Consider the following 12,368-nt stretch of genomic DNA (forward strand, 5'->3'; position numbering starts at 1 on the left):
CAGTTTGTGTGAAAAGCTCTTGCCCTAAGGGAAAGGGGCTAATGGAACTTGTTGTTTTGAGGGTTTTTTTCTCTTCAGTTTCAATTTCTTTAATATTATCAAAATATATTAACACAGTATATATTTGGAAGAAATGCCAGAAAAGTCAGTTTGTGTGTTTTATAAGTTAAAAAATTATAAATAAATTAGATCTAATGAAATGTATTTTATGTTGGGACTGAAATCCCATTATTTATTTTCTTTTGGCCTTCTTGTTTACATTAAATACAACACCAGATGTTTGAATACTTATCCATTTCAAACTGGTATATCACTAAACTGAGTATAAATAAGTATTTTGATAAGCCTAGTTGAAAATAGGTCACATGTAGACAGAAACTGTATTTGATTTGGATTCATACGACAAATTGGCACTTAATTTGCAAGGATGTTTTTGAGAATGTTTTTTGAGAGTTACGGGCTTGAGACTTAACTGTCTTCATCGTTGATGTATGCTGCCCTCCACTGTTCACCAAATGAAAGCACAACAAAAGATCCTTCAAGACCTAACATGATTGACACACGGTCAGATTACATAAAGTGCACACATTCAGCACCTGTTTTTTGGGGGGTTAAAAATACGGTATGGTTGGGCAGACCAGGGATGAACTAATTGTACCTCACAGATGGAACAATTGTTTGAGATTAGAAGAAAATAAAAATAAAAACAGATTTGTCTTCATTTTCCTTCAGATTGACAGCTTGCAATGATCCTTTAACAGTGGGGGTTTTATCCAGAAAATGTGACAGCAACTTTAATGGTTTGCAGGCAGAAGCCAATGGTGAGGTAATTGTTTCATTCATGTGTGTCAACTGGGACCTTCCACAGCACAGGAGTCGAATATCTATTTATGATAGTTACACTCAATTATATATATTCCTGCAAAAATGTCAAAACTGTTGTGACCATACAATAATTTATTTTTGTAGTGTTATTACAAAAAGAACATAATGGTCATGTAGCATTTCTAATTCAATAATATGAGAAAATTGGTCAGGGGGATTGAATACTTTTGCACTAAACTGTATAAAAACATAATTCCTTCATTATTATCTTGCTTTGAAATGTGCTAAACTAAGAACGTGTTCAAGTAAGAACACAAGCTACTTCCTTGCAAATTACTTGATCACATTTTCACAACAAGAAATTCTTGATCTTGGATAAACGAAATGCAAATGACCAGAAAGGCCCTGAGGATGATATGCATGTTACCTTGTCAAAGATCTCTCCATTCATTGCCCAGATCACTTAACCTGTAAACTATTGCATTTGAGGTCTGACATTCTGTAATTATTTCTATTTCTAGAATAAGATTTCTATTTAAAATGAATTTATTTTAATTTTTGTAAATGGCAAATTACGTTATGTATTTTATTTTAATAAACATAATGAAAGCAGGCACATATGCAAAAGTTTTAGTGAAAAGTGAACAGGCATGATTTCAACTCTTATGTAAGTGTGTCCTGAAGGATAAAAGACGGAAAACCACAGCTTAAAATATTAGCAGAATCATTATGAAGGAAGCAAACTTTCCTTCCACATACAACCCAAATTTTTCTTGCAGGTATCTGACCCGCATGAGGGAGTTGCTAGATTGCATTCAGGAGCACTTGGTAGCTCTCTCATAAGTGGTTAGTACTGTCATCCTGAAATTAGCCATGCAATCCTATCAAATATTGTGTATCTTTTCACTTTTTGTCACACCAGTACTGTTCTGGAGAGTAATACAAGTGTGTTGCCCAATGCTTGGATCAACAGTAACAGTAACATAACAGAGGCATCCTATCCTGGCAGCGTATTATGTAATGTTCTGACGCAGCAGTTAATCAATCAAACAGCCAATTAATTCAGAGCATGGGAAGTGTGTCTGATTAACGATCAATACCTGTGACAGATCAGTGATTACTGGAGCACAGAGATCATCAGAGGCCATCTAAATTACCAGGTCCATTGTGAATAGAGTTCTTCATATGGGTTTTCCGTCCCCTGACATTGGAGAAAAGTGAAATATAATAATGATTATAATTTTTTTTGTCCAAATAGAAAAGTGTATAATTATATCCCTTCTATTTTTTTAGATAGGCAAGGGAAATGTCAAAGAAAGACCTGAAAGACATGAAATTCACCAAAAGTTATTATAAAATATAAATTGTATTACGAATTAATGTATACAGGTACAGGATGGTTTGATTAATTAAGGAAAAAAGGTCCATATGTTGTCAGTGGCTCTTCAGTTTAAACGGCTACTATATATTGCATCAGCACAGCATGTATGAAAGCAAAGCCAACTGGCATAACACATAAAGTTATCAAAACAGGTTTAAGAAATGCAATCAAAATGGTTTTACAAGACAGATTCATGCAGAATCGAATGTAATAAACGCAGTATGAAAACAATATAATTCTTATGATATAACCATACATTTTTTTTAATTCTTTTAATTCTTCAGTGTTATTCTATATGTCTATACTTAATGTTTATGGCATTCGAACACTCCCAAAAAAGTCAATTTGGCCGATTAACGTTAAACCCTTAAGTGTAATTGGACAATGGTCGTGTTCGAGATGCTCAACGTCTCAATGTAGCATGACGTGACTGACTGGTCGAGTTTAAGGTCAGTCAGCGGAATGAAATTGTTAGATTTTTTAAACTGTGATTTTTTTTGGGGGGGGAGGGGGGTAAAGAGTATCAACTATGATAAAAATGCGAAATTTAAGTTTTGCATTTCCGCCCACAACACAGAAAGTCATGCTTTGACCTTGGTCACCAGTTTTAACCCGGCCTTAGCTGTTTCCCTTCTAGCCATGATATTCGAACATACCCAGTTTCGCCAGTGATACGCCATCAGAAGGCTCAACGTCATATTTCTGCGTCGCCTAACGAGGCATGTGAAAGGATGTATTTGATTAGAAACGTAAGATACAGTCATGTTAATACGCGTATAGTAAGTGTAACTTTGTTCTCTAAACTGTTTGATACATTCACTGGAAATACTAGCTTTTGTAAAAACAGTAACGATATTGTCTGTGTGTTTGTGAAAATGGCTAACTACTGAATACACCATCTGATTATAGCTATGTAGCTAGCTAGATACGTACATTTAGCAAGCGAACGATATTGTTAACTTGCCACCATCAGTAACATCAGAATGCCGTTTGTGAAGGTCAGTAACTCCGTGTTGTCTACGTCAATGTCATACCTATCCAACTCATCCTCGTGTTATTTCAAAGCACTAGCATGTATCAGTGGAGCATTCGGTTCAGCCTCTGGTGCCCATCCAATGTCAACCACAACGCAACCAGTGGTCATTCGTATACCCAGACACATACAGGAGAAGGTAGAAAATGTGAAACAGTTGAGAGGCAATACCAAAATCAACACCATCAAGGCTGGCAAGCTCCTAATAATGAGCAAGAACCCAGAACTGAACCAGTCCGCGGGTTACACATTTGGGAAATTTGAGCAACCCCAACTTTCCTCTAAAGGATGGAAGCATAACAAATCATATGGTGACTACTTCACGATTAACAACACTCAGACCACGCCACCTTTTATCACTGAAATACAGGATGAGGGTAGCGAGCCCAAGGGAAAAAGTAAACAAGTAACATTCAGCAAACTGCATCTCTGCCCGGACTTACTGGATGCTTTGGGCAAGGATAACATAACACACCCTACAACTGTACAACTACAAACCATACCCAAGCTCTTGAATGGCTATAACATTCTTTGTGCTGCTGAGACAGGCAGCGGGAAAACATTGAGCTACCTTCTGCCGATAATTCATAAACTACAGGTTGAAAAAGCAGCCGAGTCTGTAGAGACCACACCCAGGACTCGCTCTGTAATCCTCGTTCCCTCTAGAGAACTAGCTGACCAGGTCTCAGCTGTAGCCAGGAGCCTGTGTGGCCCATGCAGACTGATGGTGAAGACAGTGGGAGGAGGTAGAGGTGTGGGACGCATCAGGCTGGCCTTCATCAAGGGCCCTCCAGATATGTTGGTGGCCACCCCTGGTGCCCTCATTAAAGCTATGCGGAGACGATACCTCGACCTGGGGGAGCTGAGCTTTGTGGTGGTGGACGAGGCAGACACGATGTTTGACCCCAGTTTCTCTGGCATGCTGGAGAGTATCCTAGCTCAGACCCGTGTGGCCAGTGACCCCTCAGAGACCCGGGGCCCTAGCCCCACCCGTAAGGCCCAGCTGGTGGTGGTGGGGGCCACATTCCCCGGTGGGGTCGGTGAGGTGCTCAGTCAGGTCATTACCTTTATTTTACATTCTACATTGTTTGCATTCCAGATGGCATTCTACTGTATATCAGGGTTTTGAGTCAATTTAAAAATACATTTAAAAAATCTAATTGTACCACAAAATGTTCCTTGTTGAAGAAAATTGCAATTTTTGGAGCACTTCCTTATTTGATTATAATTGACCATAACCCTGAACTCTAGATCATTACCCCATAGGGCTCTGGTCAGAAGTGCATATTTTTGGTTTATATAAAATATGTTGAGAACAAATGTACTTAAATTTGGCTTTTCCTTTTAGGTAACAGACCTAGGCAGCATGGTGACCATCAAGAGCAAGAACCTTCACTTTCTCATGCCTCACGTAAAACAGACCTTTCTGAAGGTATTCTTTACTTTTAATTCATATTTTTGTTTGTTTGGTATTATGTTTCAGTGTTGTTGTATTTCTACCTACCATATGTATTTATAGTATACTATACCATAACCCTTCTACTGTAAATTATGTATGATAAAGGTGAGGGGATCTGACAAGCTTCTGGAGCTCCACCAGGTCCTAAAGACAGCAGAGCAGGACAAAACTGGGGTTTTGGTGTTCTGTAATCGGGCCTCTACTGTCAACTGGCTGGGCTTCTCCCTTGAGGATATGGGTCTTAGACACGTCCGACTGCAGGGAGAGATGCCTGCCTCGGTCCGTGCTGGGATTTTTCACTCCTTCCAGAAGGGGATGGTAAGATATTATGACTACTTTCTTATTTGGGCCAATCATTTCTAAGGAAGCATAGGCCTTTGATGACCTTCCATCGGACCCAGGGAGATGGTGCTTTAGGGTCAGCTTTGGGCAGAAATGTGTTTTGCATCATGTTACACAAATATAATGTCATAATAAACCACATATCATCAATACACATACTGAATCAATTACACAGACACATTATACATTTCATATTGTTGTCCTAAAGGTGGATGTCCTTATCTGAATCAGTTACACAGACACATTATACATTTCATGTTGTTGTCCTAAAGGTGGATGTCCTTATCTGAATCAATTACACAGACACATTATACATTTCATATTGTTGTCCTAAAGGTGGATGTCCTTATCTGAATCAATTACACAGACACATTATACATTTCATATTGTTGTCCTAAAGGTGGATGTCCTTATCTGCACCGACATCGCTTCCCGAGGACTGGACACACAGAGGGTCCGTCTGGTGGTCAACTATGACTTCCCAGAATCCCTAACAGACTACATTCACCGGACTGGGCGAGTGGGCCGGGTTGGCAGTGTGGAGAAGGGTGAGGTGCTCAGCTTCGTCACCCACCGTTGGGATGTGGAGCTGGTGCAAAAGATTGAGACGGCTGCCCGAAGGAAAACCATCTTGCCTGGGATGGAGTCGGCTATCAGAAAGCCTGATGCCAAAGCAGCTGAGGAGGAGGAAGAGTTGCCCTCCTAGTGTCCGTGACAACTATACTACCATAGCAGACTTATTTACAAACATAAGATATAACTGACTTTGTTTGAGAGACTTTAATGTTTGCATAATTTGATCAATAAAGCAATTGGAATAATACTAAAAATAACATTGAGTTAAATTTGCCACAAGCACAGACATAATTTGCTTTGAATGTGTCCTTTTTTTGCAGCCATATGTTTAAAACTGTCTTGCAGTCTTCACAAGTAACCACAAAGTGGCAGTATTTTCTTTATTTTACTACAGAAAGGTTAGGGCATTTTAATAACGCATGGAGAGGATTTGTGACATGATTTAGTGCATGAACTGAAAAAAGTCATACTATTCAAACTAATTCCCCCCCAAAAAAGACAAATGTAACCTTATATATATATATATATATATATATATATATATATATATATATATATATATATATATATAGGTAGCTCAAAACATGGAAACCACCAAAATGTCTTAATATGATGTTGGATCATCTGAATCCACCAGAACAGCTTTAATAAAGTGTGCCTATATTCTATAAGTGTGTACTTCCAGGTGGTGCTACAGCTTACGGCACTCTATTATAGCACCTAGCTGACAATTTGCTGGTAACACAGGTGATGTTAAGTTGCCAGCATTGAGCAGGGAGTCATTATCAGTAGGGATTTCCTGATCTGTTTCTTGCTTGGGCACCTGAGAAGCCAACGGGGAGAATGAGCTTGCCCTCACACTTTCCTGGTTGGAAGAGCAGCTCGTGGAAAAGTAACTAAATGAAAATGCCTATGAGAAGGCTTGCCATGATATAAACTTTCCCTGATGTGTCAGGAGGGACCAAAAGTTATTTTTGTATTTTTCTATAATAAAAAATACAGTGCCTTGGAAAAGTATTTAGACCCCTGTAAAGTGGGAGCTTCTACAGCACCTGACTTGACAACTTATGCAAGCAATATACTGAATAAAAAAATAAATACTGTTTGAAAATACTGCTCCGAATATTTTTATGGCTATAACAAAAGTCAAAAAGGAAGGTCTTAAGTGAGGAACAGAAGGGTTAAAATTAAGAGACCACTGCAAATTGAAAGCTTCTGTTGCTCACTCAAAACTTTCCTTTTCAGCTTATTTGTAAAGGAAAGAAAAAGATGCAGTGGTCTCTTAATTTTTTCCGGAGCTGTAAAATATCAAACTGAACAGAATGTCAGTGAAGTGAGAAATATTACAATTTGTAATTCAGCAATATGAGAGAATTGGCCATGGGTCTGAATACTTTTGTAAGGCCCTGGATACTTAAAAATTCTACACCTGTCTGGAATCCAAATAGTATTGCTACTAGTGTTAGCATTAGTGACTTGAAAATGAACTATTTACTTAAAGGGGACATATATACGATTTTTACTATACTACTTGCATAAATAAATGACCCGAAGATGTCTGCAGTTAATGTTTTAAGTGAATGTGTCAGTGACTGAGATTTCCCATTTGAACTTTCTTGCCTGTCCGTCTTCACAGTACTACCCCCACCCAAAACCCTCCTGGACTAGTTAATACTGTCCTGGCTTTGCTTGGAAAGGGAATTGGAGGAGACAGTAGTGTTACTATCTAAAATCTAGTCTTGTAATTATTAGATGCTGGTAATTACCAACTATGTTTGCGTTATTATAATAGAGAAGAAAATAAATATCACCTGTCTGAGCTTTAAGTGAGTTGAGCCACAGGGGCCATGACAAGGATGGGCTACAAATATGCAGTGGCAATTTTTATTTAAGTCTGTGATGCTCCATTTGTGATTATAGCCATGTAGCTCCCAGGGGTTCAGGACCCACAGTACACTGTGGCCAGGAGATTGAGTCTTTATTGTGGTATACCGATAGTGTAGATGCTGTGGGAATTGGCTCTGCACCATCCAGGCTGGGTGGTATGGATGTGGGACAGGGTTGCCTTGTCACATTCTAGCAACTCCTTGTGGTAGGTTGGTTGCCTGCAAGCTCCATTGTGGTTGTAGGCCTTTGAATAGTTTCTGTGACCATGCAGGTGTTGAAGAGTACCTCCACATTGAGCAAAAGGTGTGATAAAAAGCAGAATGGATACGCAGAATTTACTTATGAGGACACCTACATGTCTTTGACTTTCCCAAGCCTGCTGGCCTGAGTGGGAATTGGATATAACGAAATTGTGAAGAAAACTGTAGTACATCTTTAATAATAAATTGTTTACATTGTGTCCCAACACTGGATGCAACACCATCCATGAGCGTTCAACTGGGATGTGATCAGATAACTCAGATAGCCATGGCATATTGTGAAACAGCAGTAAGTTGAGCAGTCTTCATCGCTGATATTCCTCCTAAACGTGCCCTAACAATCACCTCTCTTTCTAAGTTACTTAGATCTCTTTTAGCTATGGTATCCAAAATAATTGGCTACCTGACATGTTCAGCCTTTTATACATGACCCTATGCATGATTGGATGTGAATTCCACAAGCTCTTTTTCTTTCAACATGTTATTTCTCAATTAATCTGTGTTTTTCCACATTACTTGACTCCATACTCTGTTATGGAGTCAAAGACTGACCTCAGTGTTAATATATTCTCACTAACCTCTAGTAGACCAAAATTAGTACATCATTTTGGTATATAACTCAGTTTATGTGTAATGAAGGAGTATAACATTAATTTACATCTACAGTCAGGTTTGTTTCAGCTCCTATCCCATTGATGCTCCTGTGCTAACAGAACAAGGTAGGTCTGGTACTTATTATTCTCTGCCTGCAGCTACTTGTTCTAGAGGAAGTCACATACGTTTGAACGTGAAAATGTGTCAGTCAAAATACATCTTTGTGAGATTTGGTTTCAAAGGAAATTGTTTTCCTTTTCTTAATACCCTGCTATTATCTGACTTTGCCTCTAGATTGGTTCACTTATTGAGAAAGCCTATTTGCATTAAAAAAAAATAGAGTGCTGTACCATAGATATCCTGTTGACAGGTTGTAGGAAAAATCCATTAGAATTAAATCACAATACCACATTGGATTTGAACAAAACCTCCATATATATTGTTGCATACTAAAATATTTCAATAACTCCCATTTCATCAAAAATAAAGTGGAGAAATAGTGTGTTGATAGAGGCCAAGTCTCAAAACTGAAATGGTGCCTTTTTGCTTTGAAAAAATGCTTAGACCTGTTGCCCTTCTGGAGAATCGTAACAAAATCCCTGTCTCAGATTCAGTGTCTCCCCACCAGACCCAATCATAATGAGGTTCTGGTGTGCAACAGGTCATTTGGGGAGGGGGATGCTCCCTCTCTGTTTTAAATAGCTACAATCAGTGAGTAACACATTACGCAGCTAAATTCAATGAGAATGTGGGCCAGTAAAATCCTTCTTATATATTTATACTCCAAATCTTTGGATTTTAAATCAAACAAATATAAACCTAAAATTTAGAATGCCAGATTTAAATTAGCATATTTATATACTTTTCAGGGTATTCATTTAGAAAATGTACCCACTATTTCAGGGCACCAAACAATATAGGACAGATAAAGTCCACATAAGCACTCACAGTGACTTCCAAAATGATTTGGACAAAGACAATTATTTTTCCGTTCTGTACTGAAACACATTTGAAATAGGGAATGTGCAGACATTTTAATCTGACATTAGACAAACCTTTTCAAAATTACAGCATATTTTAAGTTACCAATGGTGGACAATTTGGACAAGTCTTTACAACTGTTTTATTTTAATTTTTTATCAGAGACCACCAAATCATGTCCAGATCAACTGTTTGGTACAAGAAGCAACCAACTTGTAAATTCAGCAACAGCTAATAACCTGGAAGACCTGTCTGCTTAGAGACAACCAAATGTTTCTTAACTCATGTGGCAGCAATTTATATAAGACCAACTACTAATAACCATGACAAGCCTACTTTATTGTACATGTACATCTCTCCAAATAACAATAGGGGGAAAAAAGAACGAAGACTGGCAAAAGATTTTGGAGTTGGATTTTGGACATTTGCTCATGTAAGTGAGTATGTTTTAATGAAGCAAAAACTGCTTTGTCATGCCCTGTCCACTAAGCATTTTACCAAGTATGATACCAATCCACCTTTTTGAGCACAGGTAAGGGATAAGATATTATCTGGTTAATGAAAATAAACTAAATTAATTAAAACTCAAATATTTCTATAGGAGGAGAAAGTACAGTTTTACTAAAACGTTTCATAATATATGTACCATTTGCAGAGAAAGCATGAGTGAGCAGGCAAAACACGTCTTATATTTCTTATGGGATTCACATTCAACTGTAGGTCATAACAGAAAGGCACAATCATAAAACAAAACATGGCAACAAAGAAAAAAATGAATTGACCCCTGTTCAAAAGTCTGCATACCCTTAGTTCTTAATACTGTGTATTGCCCCCTTCAGTCTCAATGACAGCGTGCAGTCTTTTGTAATAGTTGTCTATGAGGCCCTGAATTCTTGCAGGTGGTATAGCTGCCCATTCATCTTGGCAAAATGCCTCCAGGTAATGCAAAGTCTTTGGATTAACCGCACATTTGAGATCTCCCCAGAGTGGCTCAATGATATTAAGGTCACTGAGGACTGTGCTGGCCACTCCAGAACAGTCTATTTCTGCTATAACCACTGGAGGGTCAACTTGGCCTTGTGCTTAATGTCATTGTCGTACTGGAAAGTCCAAGTTCTTCCCATGCGCAGCTTTCGTGCAGAAGAATGCAAATTGTCTGCCAGTATTTTCTGATAAAACGCTGCCTTCATCTTGCCATCTATTTTCACAAGATTCCCCACACCTTCAGAGCTCACACCCCACAAAACATCACCCCATTGGCATCCCCCCAAAACAGCCTTTATTTCTCCTGAGGTTACCTGTGGGTTTTTCTTTGTATCCCGAACAATTCTTCTGGCAGTTTTGGCTGAAATCTTTATTGGTCTACCTGACCTTGGCTTGGTATCAAGAGATCCCTGAATTTTCCATTTCTTAATAAGTGCTTGAACATTTCTGACTGGCATTTGCAGGCTTTGGATATCCTTTTATATCTTTTTCCATCTTTATAACATTCCATTACTTTATTACACAGTTCTTTTCTGCTTCCCATGGCTCCATATCTAGCCTCCACATGAGAGCTAACAAACTCATTGACTATTTATACACAGACACTATTTGCAATTTAAAAAGCCACAGGTGTGGGAAATTCACCTTTAATTGCCATTTTCACCTGTGTGTGTCACCTTGTCTGCAACAAGGCCAAACATTCAAGGGTATGTAAACTTTTGACCAGGGCCATTTGGGTGATAACTGTTATCATTTAAAAAGGAGCCAAACAACTATGTGATAATAAATGGCTTCATATGTTCACTATCCTAAAATAAAAGACTGTTTTGTTGCACTGTTTTCTATTAATGGCAAGTTTGTACAGTATCATGAATCCATATGTTTGGATAGGATACATGACCTCATTTGTATGTTGGCCTTTTGTATGGCTATAATAACATTTGATAATAAGCTATACGCACATTCTGTTGTCATTATTGTTATTAAATTGGAAGTAGAGAAAATATAATTAAAAGGGGTTGAACAACTGCCCACATACAGTACAGTATCCTTACTATACAGGCTACTACGTATTTCGATACGAAAAAATGCCAGGTTGTCATCACACAGTATACAAGTTATTTCTCCCCTGATCATCAACTTTCTCTTTTTCCCCAAAATTGTAATAGCCTACTACCATGGGCGAGTACACCATACTGCTTATCGCATTATGATCAGTCTGTGGGCCGAGTACAGACAAGGATCGACTAGAGGTAAATCTGATTTTCAAAACAGTAATGCTACATTAAATTCAGAATTATAAAAAGAATGTAACACATTTTGGTTTCCGGGCCACGTAGGCATAGCATAACTGAAAATTGAGAACGAATAAGAGTGCTTTCACATCATTGTTTGTGTTTCAGCACCACAAATGACGGTCTTGACAAACAGAAGATGCATCCAGGTCTTGAAACAATAAGTACATTATTTTGCAGAATTCCTCAAGGGCTGAAATAGTCTGAAATAGAAGATGAACAGTCCCAAGTCACAATTCCTGTTTAAAAAATATATGATTAGCCTATTGATTACTCATACACAAGTATATGTATTAAGATTAATAAGATATTACAGGGTAACACCTGCTAAATGTGAAAAACACACTACCCTCCAATTGTAAGTTAGACAACATAACTATTTGACCGTCTCCCATTACATTTCGAACTGTTCCTTCCTAACGCGCTCATTAATATTGACTGAACTTCATTTGCTTCCACTCCAATCTCCGGCGTTACGAACGTCATCAATTTGGACACTACGCGTCCGCCGGCGTCCGCGTACTGTCCCCCAGTGTCGTAAGCTATTACAGTCATGATATAAATAGTTTTTTATTTTTTAATCAAATATATATTTCATAATGCTTAGGTTATTATGAGTCTAGGCATCTAACGTAAGTGGACGCACGTGGTATTTCGGCTACTTTAAGTGACAATGACCATAATAATTAGAAAAATATCGGAATTGTGCCTGTTCATACGCGTCGCCTGCCTCTTATTGGCTAGAATGGTG

At 38.3% G+C, this 12,368-nt stretch overlaps 1 protein-coding gene across 2 annotated transcripts; it reads left to right on the forward strand.

Annotated features, from left to right (window-relative positions):
- Positions 1-2,886: 2,886 nt before the first annotated feature.
- On the forward strand, positions 2,887-5,873 carry ddx28 (DEAD (Asp-Glu-Ala-Asp) box polypeptide 28). 2 transcript variants are annotated; one of them, XM_034295435.1, is made up of 4 exons: positions 2,887-4,296; positions 4,588-4,671; positions 4,804-5,016; positions 5,249-5,281. In XM_034295435.1, exons 1-4 carry the CDS (start codon positions 3,190-3,192, stop codon positions 5,264-5,266), a joined length of 1,422 nt encoding a protein of 473 aa, XP_034151326.1. In that variant the 5' UTR covers positions 2,887-3,189; the 3' UTR covers positions 5,267-5,281. The 2 variants fall into 2 exon arrangements, with proteins under 2 accessions (XP_034151326.1, XP_034151325.1); XM_034295434.1 differs by lacking the exon at positions 5,249-5,281 and adding an exon at positions 5,441-5,873 and having other exon boundaries at positions 2,888-4,296.
- The last annotated feature ends 6,495 nt before the right edge of the window (positions 5,874-12,368 follow it).

This window comes from Esox lucius, chromosome 2 (assembly GCF_011004845.1).
Source record: "Esox lucius isolate fEsoLuc1 chromosome 2, fEsoLuc1.pri, whole genome shotgun sequence".
Taxonomy (NCBI): Eukaryota; Metazoa; Chordata; class Actinopteri; order Esociformes; family Esocidae; genus Esox; species Esox lucius.

Coding starts and splice junctions, on each gene's coding strand:
- ddx28 (XM_034295434.1), top strand. CDS start 3,190: ATGCCGTTTGTGAAGGTCAGTAACTCCGTGTTGTCTACGTCAATGTCA. Junction 4,297..4,587: donor TCGGTGAGGTGCTCAGTCAG/GTCATTACCTTT, acceptor TTTTCCTTTTAG/GTAACAGACCTAGGCAGCAT. Junction 4,672..4,803: donor TAAAACAGACCTTTCTGAAG/GTATTCTTTACT, acceptor TGTATGATAAAG/GTGAGGGGATCTGACAAGCT.